Source organism: Ctenopharyngodon idella, chromosome 17 (assembly GCF_019924925.1).
Source record: "Ctenopharyngodon idella isolate HZGC_01 chromosome 17, HZGC01, whole genome shotgun sequence".
NCBI classification, from domain to species: domain Eukaryota; kingdom Metazoa; phylum Chordata; class Actinopteri; order Cypriniformes; family Xenocyprididae; genus Ctenopharyngodon; species Ctenopharyngodon idella.
Window position 1 is genome coordinate 24978661 of NC_067236.1, and position 20869 is coordinate 24999529.

The window sequence follows — 20869 nt, forward strand, 5'->3', positions numbered from 1 at the left end:
TGTGGATGGAGGCACTTTCTTCAGCTCATACTCATTGATCCCTATCGCTGCCATAAAGCTTGGGTGCGTCAGGATATTTATTAATATTTTTGCGATTATGTTCATCAGAAAGAAGAAAGTTATATACACCTAGGATGGCTTAAGAGTGAGTAAAGCTTGGGCTAATTTTCATTTCAAAGTGAACTAATCCTTTATTTTCCTCACATTTGGTTACACAATTTTACACAAAACCATGCTGCTATACATTAAAACAAGGGTCAGCTATATGTAATGAAGGTACATTTTAAGGCTGAATTGTAGTAGCAGCACAATGTTGTAAACTTTTGTTAGCCAAAATAATGTTGTAGCCTTTTTGTATGCTGCCATGTTGTGTTTACATACTGCTGTAAAGCCAATAAATAGCCTGCCATTAAAGGGTTAGTTCACCCAAAAATGAAAATCCTGTCATTAATTACTCACCCTCATGTCATTTCAAACCCGTAAGACCTTCGTTCATCTTCGGAACACACATATTTTTGATCAAATCCGCAACTACCACTTTCATGGCCAAGAAAGGTAGTAAAGACATCGTTAAAATAGTCCTTGTCACTACAACCTTAATTTTATAAAGCGATGAGAATACTTACCAAAAAAAAAAAAATAACGACTTTATTCAACAGTTTCTTCTCTTCCATGTCAGTCTCCGACACTGTTCATGTGAGCACCACGGCGCATGCGTGTGATGCTGACGCAGGAGCCGGCCATTACTGAGCCGGCGTTCTGAATCAGAACCTGGAAGTTCTGCACTGTGTTTACAACATGAACAGGATCGGAGACTGACACGGAAGAGAAGAAATTGTTGAATAAAGTCGTAAAAAAAAAATTTTGCGCACAAAAAGTATTCTCATCGCTTCATAAAATTAAGGTTGAACCACTGTAGTCACATGGATTATTTTAATGATGTCTTTACTACCTTTCCTGGGCGTATGTAAATGTCTATGGGGGATCAGAAAGCTCTCGGATTTCATAAAAAATATCTTAATTTGTGTTCTGAAGATGAACGAAGGTGTTATGGGTGTGGAACAACATGAGGGTGAGTAATTAATGACTGATATTTCATTTTTGGGTGAAGTAACCCTTTAAATGAATATACTAATAATAATTGATTCCCATTGTAACAACTTATAGGTAAGTGTGTGGTTGACAAACTCTTTCTTCTTTTTTTCCAGGCAATAACAGTTGAAATGTTTAATAGCTTTTGTAGCCAAGACCTGAAGATTTTAGTCTATAGGGGAAACTGACTTTCCAAAATAAACATACCCTAAGAAAAAGTGTGACAATTAGCTTTTTCCCAAAAGTGTGCTCAGAACAAAGCTCATCATACTACTTGTTCTGTCAAAAGCCAATAACTTTCATAAAGTAACCAGAAGCAATCCAAATAATTATTCGAAAGTCCTACCTTTCTGTAAACCAGCATGTTTGGTGAGTCGTCTGTCTCTCCATTGCTATTTGGATGGAGGCTGTTGTTCTTCGCCATGGCTCAAAAACTCTGTGGAACAGCTACTCCAATGGGTATATACACCTGATAGAGAGAAAGAGGGCACACAACAAAGAATAATACACCTGGCTGCTTAAAACAAGGAATCTTGTGTGATATATTACTGGATAGAAATTAAAGTATTTATGATGCTACAACATTGTGGAACTAAAGATCAGTTGACAATGTCTTTGTGATAATCACCACCTGATTGTGTCATTTGTAGTTACAACCATGCTTTACCAAACTGCATGGCTATCATGTGGAATGGATTGCAATCATATGCTGTCTTAAAACCATTTATCAGCTGTTGGTTGAGTATTTTCCTCTCAAGGTTAAAATGAGTATTACTACGTAAACGCTGAAAATCTGATGACAGCAGATCACAGATCAAACACACTTTTGTTTTGTAGGATCGGTGGGACAGCCAATTAAATGCAAACACTGTTCCACCTCGCGCTGCATCCGTATGTCATGCATGCGAATGCTTTATGGTGTGTCAAGCGAGATTCGCTGTCTTATCTTGCTTCAAAGCGCTACAAAATGGAGCAGGAAGCTAATTTTCGTGTAACCAAAAATGCACAGTCTTGCACAGACACTCGATTCTTTCAGAACCACAGACAGCTCCTCAGGCGGAACTGCAGCCCTTGCACGAGTCCTCAGAAACCTGGCATCACCAATAAAATGCACAACACAATCACAAACCATCATTTATGTTCACTCTCACCTCAAACACGCCCGTCTCCCCTGCTATATGGATCCGCGATCCCAGAGTGGAGCAAGCTCGTGCAGTTCGTCAGCTATCAGACGTATCATTCATTGGAAATATTAGTGATCCTTTGCTTGATGCTGACGCGTTATCGCGCGCAGGGATTCTGCTGAAGGACGGGGCACGCGCCAGCGACAAGGGCACGCGCATCCAACCTTGAACCAATCCTGGAGCCTATACAAAAGAGATGGGAGCGCTTTTTTGCGGGATTTGACATTTGTGTTTTGTAAATAATTCATGATATTTAAATAGCCCATTAAATAATGATATAATAATAATAATAATAATAATAACAATGTTCCTAATAAATTGTTATATTGATTAATTATTAAATTACGTGAATTAAAATATTACACTATTACATTATTATATTAAACACTGATAATCTGTTGGAAAATGTTATTGCTATTGGGAGAGTGATAAGGATTGTCTGTCTCCAGGTGGCATTACCTGAATCAGACAAACGCAAACTGAGACTCTTGCCCAAAATGTGTATTTTAAAAAACTGCACTCTTTAAAAAAAAATTAGGGCTGAGACTTAAATCTTTCTCTGACCCTGAAAGTGGGAAAAAAAAAAAAAATCTTTACATTTGAAAGTTAACAACAACAACAACAACAACAAAATGTGCAAAATATTTATATATGTATGTGTACCTTGTAATGTGCACTAGAGTTTTTTAAGGAGCTAGGACCATCCTGAGCTGAAATACTGAGCATTCTATATAACCCAAAATTTGTAAGGGGCCATGACACAAAGACGGCTGCTGTGGTTAAACATTAAAAAAGGAAAATTAAAAATGGTTCAGCAACCTCCACTGAACCACTTGAGATGGACTAACCCTAAAAATGAGCCCCTCACACATACTCTCTATGGGCAGGGTACAATGGGACTCATGACCCTCAGGGGACCCATTGAATGTAATTTTCTCCTAACACTACAGCCACTACAAAATTTTCTTAAACACACAACACAGAAAAAAGCAACAGCAATCATGGACAAAGCTTGTGGGGGGACAGTAATTCGCGTCCGATGTATCTGGTTGCCATGACAACCTGGCACTTTCTGCTGCTCTATGTAATCAGTAAAACCACTTGAATGGTACATGGATTGTGAATTTGTAAGTTTACTATAGAAAAGCTAAAATGTATTTAAAAGTGTGACTAACCAAATCGACTGGATGAGCTGATATTTCTATCATACTTTGACAGAAAAAAAAAAAAAAAACAGTTAAAAACACATTTCTTTAAGGGTGGTCTTTAGACCCAGTGTACCATAATCAAGAAATCATAAATTTTTAATTTCTATTCTTAGTGTGGGTCAAATTATCACAGACGGGTGCAGTTTTTTTTTTTTTTTTTTTTTTTTTTTTTTAAATAGAAAGGTTAAAGGGTTAGTTCACCCAAAAATGGGAGAAAATTCTGTCATTAATACCTCACCCTCATGTTGTTCCAAACCCGCAAGACCTTCGTTCATCTTTGGAACGCAAATTAAGATATTTTTGATGAAATCTGAGAGGTTTCTGACTCCTCCATAGACAGCAATTTAACCACCACTGTCAAGGTCCAGAATTGTACTAAAGACATTGTTAAAATAGTCCACTTGACTACAGTGGTTCAACCTTAATTTTATGAAGCGAAGAGAATACTTTTTGTGCACATATTATTTTAAAGGATTAGTTCACTTTCAAATGAAAATTACCCCAAGCTTTACTCACCCTCAAGCCATCCTAGGTGTATATGACTTTATTCTTCCTGACGAACACAATCGTATAAATATTAATAAATATCCTGACGCATCCGAGCTGTATAATGGCAGTATGCGTAACCAAACGGGTGTGAGCTGAAAAAAGTGTCTCCATCCACATCCATCATAAACATATTCCACACAGCTCCGGGGGGTTAATAAAGGCCTTTTAAAGCGAAGCGATGCATTAGTGTAAAAAAAAAAAATCCATATTTAACAAGTTATGAAGTAAAATATCTAGCTTCCGCCAGACCGCCTTCCATATTCAAATTACGGAAAAAACGGAACTGGCATCGCGTCAGTTCCGTAAGTTGAATAGGGAAGATGTAGGATGTACAGCGTAAGCTTTTTGAAGAATACAGAAGGCAGTCTGGCAGAAGCTAGATATTTTACTTCATAACTTGTTACATATGGACTTTTTAATTTTTTTTGTACAAAAGCATTGCTTCACTTCAGAAGGCCTTTATTAACCCTCTGGAGCCATGTGGAGTATGTTTATGATGGATGGATGTGCATGGAGACACTTTCTTCAGATCATACTCGTTTGGTTACGCATACTGCCATTATAAAGCTCGGATGCGTCAGGATGTTTATTAATACAGTTGCAAGAAAAAGTATGTGAACCACTTGCAGAATTTGTGAAAATGTGAAAAATTTTAACAAAATAGGAGAGATCATACAAAATGCATGTTATTTTTCATTTAGTACTGTCCCGAGTAAGATATTTTACATAAAAGATGTTTACATATAATCCATAAGACAAAAAAAATAGCCGAATTTATTAAAATTACCCCATTCAAAAGTTTGTGAACCACTGATTCTTAATACCGTGTGTGGTTACCTGAATGATCTACGACTGTTTTTTTTTTTTTTTTGTGATGGTTGTTCATGAGTCTCTTGTTTGTTCGGAGCAGTTAAACTGAGCTCTGTTCTTCAGAAAAATCCTCCAGGTCCTGCAGATTCTTCAGTTTTCAAGGATTTTTTGCATATTTGAACCCTTTACAGCAGTGACTAAATGATTTTGAGATACATCTTTTCACACTGAGGACAACTGAGGGACTCAAACACAGCTAATAAAAAAGGTTCAAACATTCACTGATGCTCCAGAAGGAAACACAATGCATTAAGAGTCAGGGGGTGAAAACTTTTGAACAGGATGGAGATGTACAAATTTTTCTTATTTCGTTTAAATTTTTTTTTTTTTTTTTCATTTAGTACTGCCCTTTGGAAGCAACAGAAGATACTTACATGTTTCCCAGAAGACAAATTAAGTACAATTTACCTTGATCTTCAAATTCAAAAAGTTTTCACCCCCCGGCTCTTAATGCATTGTTTCCTTCTGGAGCATCAGTGAATGTTTGAACCTTTTTTATTAGTTTTGTTTGAGTCCCTCAATTGTCTTCAGTGTGAAAAGATGGATCTCAAAATCATTCAGTCACTGCTGTAAAGGGTTCAAATGTGCAAAAAATCCTCGAAAACTGAAGAATCTGCAGGACCTGGAGGATTTTTCTGAAGAACAGAGCTCAGTTTAGCTGCTCAGAACAAACAAGGGACTCATGAACAACCATCACAAAAAAAAAAAACAAAAAAAAAAAAACAGTCGTAGATCATCCAGGTAACCACACACAGTATAAAGAATCAAGGGTTCACACACCTTTGAACTGGGTCATTTTAATAAATTTAGCTATTTTTTTGTTGATTATATGTAAATATCTTTTATGTAAAATATCTTACTCAGGACAGTACTAAATAAAAAATAACATGCATTTTGCATGATCTCTCTTATTTTGTTAAAATTATTCACATTTTCACAGATTCTGCAAGTGGTTCACATACTTTTTCTTGCAACTGTATTTATACGATTGTGTTCGTCGGGAAGAAGAAAGTCATATACACCTAGGATGGTTTGAGGGTGAGTAAAGCTTGAGGTAATTTTCATTAGAAAGTGAACTAATCCTTTAACTATGTCTTTAGTACCTTTCTGGACCTTGACAGTGTTGGTTAAATTGCTGTCTATGGAGGAGTCAGAGAGCTCTCGGATTTCATCAAAAATATCTTAATTTGGTTTGTTAGTACTAAGGTCATCTATATGCCAGTGTACTTCTTAGAGATGTAGGCTATTAATTCCTGGAAAATGGATCAAATTATATTTATGTCCCATCTTACACTTAGGTACATCCAAGTTTTTGTCCAATAAATTGCTCTCTAAAATGAGAACGTTCCCTCGCCCAGCACATCTGAGACTGAGCAAAAGCAAATCAACTTGAGAATGAACCTAAAAAAAAAACTAAAAAAAACTTGAAAATGAACCTGAGACTGAACCTGTTTTGAACTTGCATCCATCAGACTACTATACGACAATACGTTCTTTAAATACATAAAAATAAAAATAAAAATATCAATGCACCTGTCCATCCATTCATCGAAGAGTATTTTAACATCTTAGAATAAAAAAAGCGTTTCCAAATTACCTGTCTCAAACTCAATCATTCTTATCCTAGTGTGCAACTAGCGTGCAAGCCTGCCCTGCACTGCTCCGCCCTGTGACCCTGTTTGGAGCTGAGTCAGTGGTCCAATCAGCAAACGCTAAAGGCGGGACAAACCAGTGGCTTCGTCCAATCAGTGGCCAATCGAGCCATCAATCAAATGTGACATCGTCCCTAGTCCGAAAAGAACATGAGAACGAAGAAGAAAAACAATACATACACGTTTAACACAATGGGATATCATGTAGGGAGATAGCAACAGCTAAAACAAGAGATTTTCGTCAAATAACGATGTCATCTTGTAGTATTGTGGATATCAGAAAGTATGCGATAAAAACAGGAACTCGTTTTAGCGGCTGGAGAAGCGAGACAAAAGTTATTATTATTTATATTTTATTTGAATAGTTTATTCATCTGGACTGGACCTGCAGCGATTCTCATTACTTGAAAGCGCAACAGGTTGGAAGATGGTGTCGTGGATTATTTCTAGGGTCATCGTGTGAGTATTTATTAAAAAGACTTGCTTTGTTTCTGAGCTTACATGCCTTAGAAAAACTGCTGACTGTGCATTTAGATCACACCGATCAAATCTATGCACACTGTGCTGTCTATCTATATATACAGTTATAATTCAAAACAGTATTATAAATCCATAAAACAAATCTTAATGTTCTTATTTATTGTCGTGTATTTGCTTTTGGTCAGGAGTAAAAAAAAAATCTAAACATGCATCCAGTTTAAAAACATGCATCCAGTTTAAATATAATAACTAGCCAATAAATAATTATAAATAACAATGTCACAGTTGCAGCACTGTTAAAACTGGAGTATTTTCAGTCCTGGAAAATCTGGAATATACCAGGAAATTTAAGTTTGATTTTCAGGCCCAGAAAAGCCATGGAAATGAATAAAATTTTAAAATGTCATGAAGATGTTTACTGTCAATATAAGTTTTCTAGGTGTGGTCAGATCTGAAGTGTTTAGTCAGCTAGGGATGAGAAATATTACTATTTGTGAGTGCACAAAAATGCTAATACTGTCAACACTAAAAGATTGGAAAAATAATAGAAAAATCATTCAAATTCACAGGTAATAAAGTGTTGGAACCCCTAAATCAAACATGATAAAAATTCACAAATTATGCAGAAAAACATCAGTCTTGCTGTCATACTGAAGTAGAACAGGAAATTCATTATGTTTTTGGCTGGAGACCTGTTTTAGTTAATGTCCTTGTCTGCATAGGAGGAAGAACTGCTGTTTTCCTGCTGGACCGTAATGTTACAATAGGTGTGTCCCTCTCTTTGCAGAAAGGTCAGCACAGGAAAGCACATTCTGTGCCTCATCTCACTAGGTGCTGTTTGCTGTGTGTTTGGTTATCTTTAGTGTACTGACAATGTAAGAGATAAGGGTCTCTGGTCGTCACTGATAGAAATATATTTATATATAGTAGGTTATAGTCAGTTTCAAAGTCTAAAGGTCTTTTGAAATGCCTTTTGTGTTCTTACTGTTAGTTAACATGATGAATTATTCTCCAACGGCAAACAAGGCCTAGCTGTTTTAGAGATGTGCAGTAACAACACGCATACACACACACACACGCTCGTTTCTATTTTTTAACCTTCTTTTTTTTTTTTTTTTACCCTCACAAGTTCTCCCAGTGAACAACGTAATAGGAAATGCATGACTAAATCATTGTGACTCTAATGTGTTCTCACAGCATTCGACATTTAAACACTTTCTTCTGACTAGTAGTAACAGCATGGCAGGCTCTGTTTGGAAATTAGGACTCCGAGATGTTAAAGTTGTTTAATTACAATTGATAATTTTTGTTTTAAGATAAGAACTGACCTCTACTCTTGACTTCAGCACTTATTTTGCTTTATGGTAGAGATGGTTTAGAGTGGAGAAACAGTTACGCAATAAATGGAATCCATCCAACAGTCCTTCAACACACACACACACACACCCATGAATGCACATAACTTTAGACGGTATCAGGCAGTGCTGTCGTTCCCATAGCTACTCGAAAATACATGGTTCATGGAAAGACAGGCCGGTTACAGTGAAGGCCGTGTATTTACTGTGTGCATATATTGAAGTGAGCACCTCTTTGGGGGGGGGACACTTTTTTTTTTTTTTTTTTCTCAATCTCATCCGTCACTATTCATAGTTTTCAGTCAGAGACCTAGAGGGCAAACCATCCATAGAAATGTAGCACAGACCTGTCAATTTTCCATCTGTTTCAAGCCACAAATATTTAGATCACCTCTCAAAAGAAGAAAAACAAAAACATGGGAACAAAATGCAAGTTCTGGGCACTTGTGAATCATGATCCACCTACTGCAGTATTTAAATCACTAAAAACAGCAGGACATTCTAAAACACTTACCATGAAAAAAGTGGCTAAAACAGTGATATTAAAAGATCAAATTCTGTATACACCTTATTGATGATGCATAATATGTACAGGCGAACAGATGAGCCCAGAATATAAACGCAACACACAAAATGGTTAAGCATTTTCTTTATAATGGTTTTCTATGAAAAAATGCCTGACGAGAAACTGCACATGGCATTTATACTTTGGATTCATCTGCTTGCCTGTACATAGTATGCATCATTAATAAGGTGTATGTTTAATTTTTTCATTTAATATCACTGTCTTACTACATTAGTTCTTAGTACAAACCTGGTAAAAAAAATAACTGGCGAGCAATGGAGAAAAGCCTTGTTTTGCCCTCCAGGTGGGCGTTCCTATAAAGGTGTGACGTCACATGAAATCTATGAATAAATAGATCTTTGTAGAATTAACAGAGCATTTTGAATGATCAGTGTGTTTTTAAAATTTGATTGGCATGTAACTACCAAACTACAATTGGCAAAGACTCTATTTGCCATCTGGGTGGGCGTCCAAATGAAATAGGCTATCATTAAATATAAGATTGGGCTGTTAGTAATATTTAATACCAAATTGTGCATAGTGATATTAAAATTCTGGTTGACACAATAGGCTGATAACCAATAAATGACTGAATTCTACACTATTTTGTCTAAATAAATTAAAAATAAAACACTAAGAACAAAGATCAATCAATTTAAATGCTACAAGTGAATTTAGGCACCATGACAATAGGAAAAAAAGTTATTAACTTCAAGATTTGATAAAGATTACATCCAACGGTGTTATTAAATTATTACTGTTTTAAATATTAATTTAATTTAAAATATTATTTTTAAAGATTATGTGAGTGTAAGATGAAGGCAAAGGTTAACCAAAGCTTAAAAAAAAAAAAAAGCCCTAATATTGGCCGATATAGATATATCAATATATCATATGTCCCTGTCAGGTATATGATACTTTAGAATATAGTAGTCTTATGTGCATGTCTGTTTGTGTTTTCTCACAGTCTTGTGTTTGGAACGCTGTATCCTGCATACTACTCCTTTAAAGCTGTCAAATCCAAGAATGTCAAAGAATATGTGAGTATTTAGTTCTTTGCGCAAACAAGACAGTAAGTCATATGCATATCATTATCCAGCTATGTTGTACTGATTTTTCATTTCTTAATATTTGAGTTCAGAGAATATTACTAGCCAGAGTAGATAAAGAGCTCCAGCTGTACTGTTTGTATATCCTGGTAACTCTTATATCTGACAGAGGCTGTCAGTAACTAAACCCTGAGCTGTTTAGCAATTTAATCCTGTCCTTCCGCCGTGTCCCTCTTTATGTTCTCTTTCAAGCTACTTCCATTTCTCTCTCTACAAAATATAATGTATCATGGTACAGTGATGGTGATACCATAGTATTTTGATATATACCAACCAGTAAATGGTTAATATTCATATATTGTAGTATTTAAAGGTACACTACAGTTGGTAGTCAACCAGAATGCCTATTACTGCCGAGTTACCCAAAAATAAACCAGTCGCATTTCAAAGTTGTTTGCAAAATGACCACCAGGTGGTGCAAAAAAACTTTTTTTTGTTTAAAATGTAGTAAATTTATATAATGATTGATGAATCCATCTTCCAAACCGTGTTTTTGTCTTATCCTGAATCACTACGGTACGCCTATAATAAGTGTTTATATTCGAACGAGCGGGATGACAGCCGCTACGGAATAGCCCAGTACCTGCGTGAAAGCAGTAGCTCCAGCTACAATTTTCTTCCACAAGACGCATGCAGTTTTGTTTATTAACTGGTAGAATTGCCAAATGTTACATAGTGTACCTTTTACCTTTCTATACCTTCAACAAACATTTTGTGTTTGTGGTTTAACAGGTGCGATGGATGATGTACTGGATTGTGTTTGCACTTTACACAGTGGTGGAGACCATCACAGACCTTTCGTTGGCTTGGTAAATACTGTACATAAACACACACTGTCTGGAAAGAGGCAAATAAATAAATGCTATTGAATTGCATGGAGTAATTGTGCATCAAGTGGTTTTATTAACATTTTGCAATTCTTCTCTATTGTATGACTTTTCACTGTCTAGCCTTTGTGGTGTATGAAAAGGGCTTTTATCTGTTGTTGCAGATTTTGAGCTCCATTTATTATCCTCAGGCCACTCAGAGGAACCAGTCTGTTAGGTTCAGTTTCAGTTCAGTAAAATTTTTGTGCATTTCATTAGTTTCGTGACATTTAAAAAAAAAAAAAAAAAAAAAAAAAGTTCTGCTGTGCTTTTGCTGGCTCGTGTTTTCCATAATTAGATCAGATTTATTTCCATGGATAGTTCAGAATAAAACTACACAGTGTACTATATGGTACTGTATATGGTACTAAAAAACCGTGGCACTAAAAATTTTACTATACAATTTTTTAATTTTGAATATGATTATCTCTGTAATTCTGTAAATATAAAATCAAATCCAGATGGGATTTTTTAAAAAGAGGATGCACTCCTTGTATAGTGGAGTTTAATATAATTATATGTAATTAAAATAATAATAAATAAATAAATAAATAAATAAATAAATAACAATATTTTAAAAAATATCAATTTAAATATAAAAATATCACTTTATTTGGCAAATTATTGACTTTTTGAGTCTATTAACAGGTGTAGTTTCAGTATGTCGATCAACCAACGCTGTTTATTTGTTGCTTAAAGGGTTAGTTCACCCAAAAATATAAATTCTGTCATCATTTACTCACCCTCATGTTGTTCCAAACCCGTAAGACACATATGAAGATATTTTTAGATTTTTTTTTAAATCTGAGAGATGATTCTGTCCCTTTATTGACAGTCCATACAACTACCACTTCAAAAAGTTCATAAAAAGATCATAAAACTATTCCATATGAATAGAGCAGTTTAGTCCAAATTTTCTGAAGAGACACAATCACTTTATATGATGCACAGATTGAATTTAGGCTTTTATTCACATATAAACATTCATCAGCGCACACATCAGTTATGTTAAACAGAAGCTCAAGCATGTTTGCTTGACGCATACGAGAAGCAATGAGATTCATTCTCATGTGTTACGCAGCACATTTGAGCTTACACAAGAACCAATGAGGTTTTTTCTCTCGCGTCAAGCAAGTACGATTGAGCTTCTGTTTATGTTCGCTGATCAATGTTTATATGTGAGTAAAAGCCTAAAATAAATCTGTTCATCATATAAAGTGATCGATTCTCTTCTGAAAATTTGGACTAAACTGCTCGATTCATATGGATTTGTTTTACGATCTCTTTATGAACTTTTTGAAGCGTCAAAGTGGTAGTTGCATGGACTGTCAATGGAGGGACGGAAATCTCTCAGATTTCATCAAAAGATCTTCATTTGTGCTTAAAAGGTGAATGAAAGTCTTGCAGGTTTAGAACAACATAAGTGTGAGTAATTTATGACAGGGTTTTTTTTACATTTTTGGATGAACTAACCCTTTAAGGTATCAGCACTGAGGTCCCAGAGACTTTAGAGATCGTAGAGAAAGCCTAACTCAAACCCATTCTTTTTGTCTTCTGTCATCCCTCTATTTTCACATTAATTGCACTTGACTATGTTTCAGGTTTCCAGTTTACTACGAACTGAAGATGGCTTTCGTCTTTTGGTTGCTGTCTCCCTACACCAGAGGAGCCAGTGTCCTTTACAGGAAGTTCCTACACCCTATGCTGGCATCCAAGGAAAGGGTAATGACCCTAACACATCATCAGGTTCTCTGGGAATAGGCGTTCACTGAACATAGGGAACATAGCCATACTGAAATGTATTATAGATTCAGGAGGATTACATAACCAATGATTACATAAATAACATTAAGATAAAACATATGGATTGGGTTAGTCGGAAGTCTCAAGATTACGTGATTATTGTAAACTATGATTTAAACTGCACGGTTCATTTAACTGCATATCTCGTTCCTTCTGTAATTGTTTGTTGTCAGTGTCCTAGTTGGAGGTTAAGGGTGAATTTTAAGTATAGATTTTTTGACTGTTTTACTATCTGTTTTACAGGACATTGATGAATATATTGTCCAGGCCAGAGAGAAGAGTTATGAGACAATGGTGAATTTTGGGCGTCAGGGTCTCACTATCGCGGCTGCTGCTGCTGTCTCTGCTGCTGTGAAGGTATCACACAGATACATGTACTCGTTCATACACTCACTGTGCAATGTTTATACTGGGCATTTGAGCTACTGTAACTTAACTAACTAAGCTGATTTGGCCAGCTAACAGCTTTTATTCCATGTAAACAGAGACATTTTACATTTTTTTACATTGATACACATTGCTTAATTTTTATTTATTTTTTTTTAACAGACATTTGTTATGCGGTGATTTTGTTTGTTAAATGAAAAAATACCGTAAAAACAATAATATTATGAAATATTATCACAATTTAAAATAACTAATAATATATTTTAAAATGTAATTTATTCCTGTGATGGCAAAGCTGAATTTTCAGAATTTTCATTACTCCAGTATTCAGTGTCACATGATCCTTCAGAAATCAATTTAATATGTTGATTTGGTTCTCAAGAACCATTTTTTATTATTATCAACATTGGAAATAGTTGTGCTACTAAATAATTTTGTGGAAAACGTGACTTTTTTCAGGATTCTTTGATGAATAGAAAGTTTAAAAAACAATTTATTTGAAATATAAATCTTTTGCTAAATAAATGTATTTACTGTCACTTTTGATCAATTTAAGACATTAAGACATATTCGCATGAAAATAAAAACAAGAGTGACCCAGTAAAAATTAAATGTGTTCTTCACATTGTCTCTCTTCTCTGTTTTTTTTTTTGTTTGTTTGTTTGTTTGTTTGTTTGTTTTCAATCAAATTCAAATCAATCAAATTTGCTGTCTGGCCAAGTCTGATTCCTAAAAAAGATCCCCATTCCGCAACACTAGTGCTCTTCTATTTTTGATTGTTTTTAGTAGTGGTGCTACTCATATCTAGTGACAAGAATATCTAGGGTTGGGCTCTTTTGATTTGGGCCAGTAAGCAACAACCCAAAGCACCCTAGCAACCGCATAGCAACACACTAAAATGACTGCATAGCAACACCCTGGCAACCATCTGCAGTTCCATTATGCAGTTGCTAATGGTGTTCTAATCACCACTCACATTTTTTTTTCAGGAATTGTAAAAACCTAGTTCAAATCTACCTGTTTCCTTTTTCTTTCTGTCTACATGCTAAACTAATCTCCAGCAGTAGCTGCTGCACCTGTCCCAGGTAACATGCTTTCTTCTTCAATCTGCTTTAACCTGTCACCAGCGCATCATTAGACCATTATTAACTGGTCGATGCCTTCAGAGGAGTCAAAACAAAAAACATGTCTTTGCTTGTGTATAATAAAAAAAAAAAAGCAATCACAAATAAAGGCTTTTTGGTTCTTGAATTGTGTTTACTCAATGCACAGTGACATAGCTGATCACATGACTCGTGTCACAGGGACAGGGTGCCATCAGTGAACGTCTGAGGAGTTTCAGTATTCCAGACTTGACGCAGATTCCCTCTGAGCAATCAGCCTTCTCCAACCCCAGCCGACGGGCCCTACAGCCTGCTAACCCTAGTGCTGTCGATTCTGGTGAGTACATGCTTTAATGACATCATTGCTGATTATATAATGGTAAATGATTGATTATGTTATTATGAAAAATTACCACATACTGATTAAACTTAAGAAACAAATGAGCTGTACAAGTCAAAATTAGTATTTTAAGACCTCAAGGGCAGATGAATCCTAGTGGAGCACATTGTCAGTCATCATTAAATAATTATTACAGTATGTCTCCATCTAGTGGTAGAACAAGGATTGAAAAACAAATTCTTTGTACCTCGCTTAATACATCTGAGATGATTTGACAGATGCCAGATCTTCTAATCATGATAACTGATCTCTGGCTAATTTGGTTCTTTAAACAAATTTGCGGATTTTATTAAAATATCTGGATTAAGTTGTTTGAGATTACAGCGTGTTCTTGTGTTCATTGGAAAGGGCGGATGTATCGATACTTGAAACTATGATCAGCAATGCAGCAATTCGCTGGCGGCAAGACAGCAATGTAATAACATCATATTAAAATTTCTGGATCTTTATAAGGGAACAGCCAAGTGACCAAAACAACATAAAAGTAATAATAGATAAATTGTTTACTGTTTGCTCCATGAATCCCAATTATTTCCATTATTTTAATTTCCATTATTTCTAGTATTTTTACAGGCTTTACATTTTTTTTTCAATGTTGTAATTAGCAATTAATTTTCTGCATCTCCTGCGCTGCATCAAGCCACTCCTATAATAGCTGTCACCATTCAAATTAATGCACTGTACTGTACATCATGTGTGTAAGACTCCAATAAAATTATTCCCTCATAAATAAATCTCTCAGTGAGTAAAACTGTCTGTCTATATTATGATAAACTACACAACATTATAATAATTTAATTTTCAAATTAATTTTTAAATTATTAATATTATTATTTTAAATTATTATTGTCCCTGGTTCAATAGGGTACTCTTGTAAGAAGGTAGCAGTGGCTGGGACAGACTTTCCTCCACTTAAAAAGATGCAATCTAATCCTGTTTACATGAAATAAGCCTGCTCCCGAGCAGCTTTGAGTTTACGGACCTGTTGCTATGACAGCAACTTCGTCAACAGTAAAATCCAGATAACTGAGTAATCCATGTATAGAGAATGGGGCCCTGATGGAAAGTCTGTTCAAACAATAAATATCTTGATTTTGTATATGCTTTTAAAGGCACAGTTCACCCCCCAAAAAATTAAAATTTTGGTCATTTACTCACCATCATATCGATCCAAACCCATATGACTTTCTTTCAAAGAGAAAGCAAGATTGCATTCACAATGATAAATAAAGCAACATACAGTAAAACTGGTCAATACAACTTTTCCCACTATATTCAAATACTTTTCTTGGTGTGTTTACATCCTTTTTGAGGCTTGAAAGCTTCCACTAAAAAATTCCACAAATTCACAATATGGGTTTGGAGTGACGTGAGAGTGATTAAATGATGACAGAATTTTCATTTTTTGGGTAAACTAATCCTTCAAGGTTCAGTTTCTCTTGTTTGAGATCTTTATTGCTTCCTGTGCATCTGCTCCAACAGAGTCATATAAACAAGCAGGGGAGGGGCATGAGGAGGAAACAGATGGAGTATTCTCCGAAGACGAGGCGTCAGTGCAGAAGGGTCTGCGCAGATCTCAGAGTGTGAAACTTGCCCGTACCAAAGCAGCACGCAAAGAGGTAGATTTGTACATGCAAACATTTTGTTCAATTATATTATAATTAGTGCTGAAATCGATTAATTGCATCTAACATAAAAGTCTGTAAATATATAAATGGCTGCGAAACACACAGCTCAATCGTACTTTCTGCAACCAGTTATAAAGTATTTAATGCTGTTGATGATTATTTAAAATATGTAATGGATGAACTCATGCCTTGATTGGATCCATTTATTTAAAGGCACAATATGGAAAAATTTTGGATTAAAATATCCAAAAACCACTAGAACAGTGTTATACATTTTGTTGACTTGTGTACTTAAATTATCCCAAATGTTTCCAAAAATGTTTAAATCCAGAGAAATTAGCCATTTTAACCAGGACATGGACCGTGTCCGTGCTTCACCTATCAATGACATCATACCCGCGTTACTCTTTTTGTAGAAACCATGGAAACACCAAAGACACTTTAATATATTATGTGTTTTATTAGACAGGTGAGCTACTGTTTGTTTGGATACATTCATCGACAGAAAACTAATCATGTTATATAGCTCAACACAATAAGTCTTATTGTTTAAATCTCATTTTCTTGATTCAACGTGAGTACCATGTTTTACCATATCTAATATCGATTTAGCTTACTGCATTGTGCAACAATCTCATAGTCTCATAGTAGCCGCCAAGCGAACGCAGAGTTGCACTATAACAACTTTCAACACACAAATGTATCTAATATGATAAAACAGTGCTGCTTTACCCCACACACGCTTGACCAGAAGCGGAAGCGGCGACTGCAGCATAATAAAAGTTCCGCTGCTCTCGAGTGTGTCGCACTTGTCTCTCATTAGCAATGGCTCCAGCGGCCCCGTTTCTGCTCGCACAGCACTCGGCCCTGCTCTGCTTCATACTACAGTAACGTTAATAATCTCTTCCATGAACATGATTTCTGCCTGAGTCCTGTCGGATTCTTTTCCACCGGCTGTAGATGTGAAGACAACACCTCCCGTAAATCCGCGAAATCAAGTTGTCATCAAGCTACGATTTGTTTTGAATAAGCGACCTCTATCAGTGAAAATTTACATAGTGTGCCTTTATTTAACTACGCGCTGTCACTCATGGTAAAACTTCACGGTTTTAAGGACACCTCCATGTTTGATACTGTTGCTATGGTTACCGCTATGTTTAGTTAGTTAGAATGTTGTTGTGACTTCATACAGCTGAATGAACATAGTCAAGCAGCTCCTTTAATCTCCTGAATGAACAAAACATTTCAGGATTCACACTTGTAAGCAATTGCTGCTGTAAATCCCAAAAAGTGACTGTTAATGCAGCCATAGTAAACACCTTCCCTATTTAGGCCTACACTGCATAAAACCTTAACTTATGATAAATAATATCATTGGGTAGAAGTACATATATAGATTAGTAAAACGTGTTGCTTATTGGCAAATTATTGGTTATTATGTTTTGGCAAATTAACCAAAGGATTAATCAACTATTTAGAAAAAAATTAGATAGATTAACCGGGGGTTAGATTATGTGAATAATCGAATATAATCAGCAGATTAATTGATCGAAAAAATAATTGTTAATTCCAGCCCTAAAATATGACAAGAATTCAGAGTTAAACTGTGTCAGAAAACATTAATCTTAATTATGTCTGATAACACTTAAGCAAAACATGGTCAGGTCAAAAGTATCTGAATAATTTTCGGTCCCAAATTTTTATAAATTTTACTGATAGTCCACTGTATGAAGAATTTTTGCATATAATATGTCACAGTTTACTTTATTTTGCTATCGTCACTTACATAAATGAACTATATTGTCCTGCAGCTACTAGTAAAAAAATTATAATAAAAAATTATCTCTAGTGTCTGAATAATTTTTGGTTTGGCTGTGCATATATATAATATATATATATATATATAATTATACACACACACATATATACACATATGTGATTAATCGTTTTGACTGCACTAATTATAATCTAAAGCGGAATACAAAATACAAACATTTTCCCTGGGGGTCTCAGATTTTTAAACCCCACTGTAGTACTTACTGAAGATTAACTGTATGTGTTGATGTTGTATTGTTTTTTTAAAGCCTCGCTATGGCTCTCTGAAGCTGAAACCCAGAAGGCGGCAATTGGTTACATCGTCCACTTTTGACCATCCTTGATTGTCCAATACAAACTCGCAGATGGGATCAGCATCAAAACTGCAGTCTAATCCGCGGTTTAATTCTAAACTTTTGCCATGCAATTCTGCATGATAATGCTCTTTCAAAGCAGCACTAAACACAAAACACAACTACAAAAATACTCACAGCATGAACAATGACTTTTACATTCATTCTTTTATTAAATGCTTTATTCAAAGTGCTTTACAGATGAGGAATACTACAATATAAGCAACAATGATGCAGAATGATGAAAAGAGAATCTTGCATGCAGCATTATTTGTTCAGAAAAAATACCAAAGCCTAATATGAGTACAGGAAGACTAAGAATGTACTGAAAATCTCATTTAAAAATGGATCTAAACACATCTGATCTGTAACTTGACCGGACACTGCCTCTGTAGAGACATCACTAGTTACACAGAGCGTGGTCACAGTAGCACAGGTATCCTTGGTGTCCTCACTCTCCCTCTACAGGGGCAGGTGTCAAAGGTTTCGGAAGTGTGCGCATTTCAGCTTGTTTTTGCAGTAATGAAATGGAACAGGAAAAAAGAGTGTGCATGTTATGGCAGGTATTTGTGTATGCATAGGTGTTTCAGCATGTTAATGTTTACATTTTCATAGTTCACCCAGAATAAAAATTCTGTCATCGTTTATTCATCCTCATATCATTCTAAACCCATATGCATTTCACCCATGGAATGCAAAAGAAATATTTTTGAAGAATATATATTTTCCATATAATTAAAGTGACAAATGACAAAATGACAAATGAAGCACCATAGAAGTGTCATAAAAGTGGTCCATTTGACTACATACAATACATATTTTGTCAAAATTGAGTTACGGCCTATATCAGGTCTCTTAGACTATGATCTGTCCTGTGTTAGATGGGTTTGGCTCGACTATGGTCAAATTCAGAATCAGTCAAAAAAAAAAAATGCTGAAGTCATTTTTCTCAATTTCAGTGTTGGTATAGTATCTTTGCTCTGTGAATTTAACTGTTATTCGCTCATAATCTTCTATGATATTCTGAAAAAAACTAAAAAAATTCAGAAATTGCACGTTAACCCCAAACTGTTCACCACTGGTTCATTTTAGAACTACAGTGTTGCGGAAGATTTTCGTTATATTGGAATAATTTAACCAGAATATTATTCAAAACTTTTCTTTTTATGTTCTAAAGAATTTGTATAGGTTTGGAATAACGTGAGGATTAGTAAATGATTTTTTTCCTACATTTTTGGGTGAACTATCCCTTAAATCTGTCATGAAATGTTATAATAGTTTGTTTTTAAGTCTTAACAGTATTTTTAAAAGCTGTTTCCAAATACATTTCTTAAGTTTGAATGTCTTAGGATTATATTTTAATTTTTTTTTTTTTTAAATTTAACATTTAATCCATTTTTGAGTGATGTACATTCATTTTAATTATATTTTTTCTGTATTTAGTCTGTCATTTTTTAGCCTTCTTAAATTTGCTTAACAGAATGCACTAATTAGTGTAACATTTGACCAAAACACTCCAGCTTTATCTTTGCAAAGCATGACAGGAAAGTGAATCTGATGTTGACAGAAGTAAGTTAAACATTGTGGTTTGTACATGTGTAAACAGTGGCAATGATCTGTCCTTTTTTGAACATGTTTGCATTTTGTGTTGACAGTTAGTCGTAAATGTGTGGAAAAAGTCTGTGAGCATTTGGGGGTTTTAGTTTGTTAGTATGTTTTGTGTGATTGAGAAAAACCTGTTGATTAGATTTGTGACCAACAGCTCTTTTGAAAAGAATAAGGTTTAAAACTAAGGTTTAAAACAAGGTCATTTTTTTTTACCTTGGGACAGGTCATGGAAAACCTGGAAATACCAGGGAAATTTAAAAGGCCTGGAAAAGTCATGGGAATGTTGAGGAAAGGTGGAAATTTCTTTAAGCAATATTTTTCTTGGTTTCTCTGCTCTAAGCTATTTCATGGGCTAGATATTGCGTTTTATGAATGCCGCATGTCAGCATGAAACATCAGTCTGTCTGATACAAAACTAATAAAACACTAAATATATTTTTGTAAACTAGTAAGTGTAATCTTTTACATTCAGTAACTCCTAGATTAATACTTGATGTACAAAAAGATCTGCTTCAGCGATCTCTATCATTTTTTATTATTATTATTATTATTTTCCTGTACTTAGGAACAACTGGAAAGGTCATGGAACATGCATGGAAATTCAACAAAAGGAATGAACGCTGTGTATATATACAGTTTAAGACATAAAGTCACCAATTAGTCATAAGTTAGCTTAAATTTTGATCTTCTATTTCTGAAAGGCTGTTTATTAATAAAATAAATGCTTTATATGTTACCCTATGTTAACTCCTTAATGGCACCTAGTTGATGTATGTCATACTGCAATTTCTCCAGTGACCACTAGAAGCAGTCAGGCTCTGTTTTCAAAGTCACCCCTTGGT

General features: G+C 35.0%; 2 protein-coding genes across 3 annotated transcripts in view; one reads left to right on the forward strand and one right to left on the reverse strand.

Moving 5' to 3' along the window:
- rgs7a (regulator of G protein signaling 7a) overlaps window positions 1-6563 on the reverse strand; it is a 95305-nt gene extending 88742 nt beyond the window's left edge. The window contains exons 1-3 of the mRNA XM_051866861.1: window positions 6501-6563; window positions 2244-2459; window positions 1439-1561 (exon numbers count right to left, since the gene is read on the reverse strand). Of these exons, the coding sequence (XP_051722821.1) occupies window positions 1439-1516 (78 nt within the window). The 5' untranslated portion in view covers window positions 1517-1561; window positions 2244-2459; window positions 6501-6563. The remainder of the gene's footprint in view (window positions 1-1438; window positions 1562-2243; window positions 2460-6500) is intronic.
- Window positions 6564-6682: 119 nt separating this feature from the next.
- On the forward strand, window positions 6683-20462 carry reep3a (receptor accessory protein 3a). 2 transcript variants are annotated; one of them, XR_007925752.1, is made up of 8 exons: window positions 6683-7014; window positions 9923-9995; window positions 10797-10873; window positions 12532-12652; window positions 12977-13090; window positions 14182-14205; window positions 14425-14560; window positions 16106-16239. XR_007925752.1 is itself a non-coding variant. In XM_051866862.1 (8 exons), exons 1-8 carry the CDS (start codon window positions 6983-6985, stop codon window positions 18408-18410), a joined length of 765 nt encoding a protein of 254 aa, XP_051722822.1. In that variant the 5' UTR covers window positions 6691-6982; the 3' UTR covers window positions 18411-20462. The 2 variants fall into 2 exon arrangements, 1 of the variants encoding a protein (XP_051722822.1); XM_051866862.1 differs by lacking the exon at window positions 14182-14205 and adding an exon at window positions 18336-20462 and having other exon boundaries at window positions 6691-7014; window positions 16106-16242.
- The last annotated feature ends 407 nt before the right edge of the window (window positions 20463-20869 follow it).

Excerpts from the sequence above, each read along its gene's own strand:
- reep3a (XM_051866862.1), top strand. The coding sequence starts at position 6,983 with ATGGTGTCGTGGATTATTTCTAGGGTCATCGT. Across the intron at positions 14,561-16,105 it reads CCCTAGTGCTGTCGATTCTG|AGTCATATAAACAAGCAGGG; the intron begins GTGAGTACATGC and ends CTGCTCCAACAG. Across the intron at positions 16,243-18,335 it reads CCAAAGCAGCACGCAAAGAG|CCTCGCTATGGCTCTCTGAA; the intron begins GTAGATTTGTAC and ends GTTTTTTTAAAG.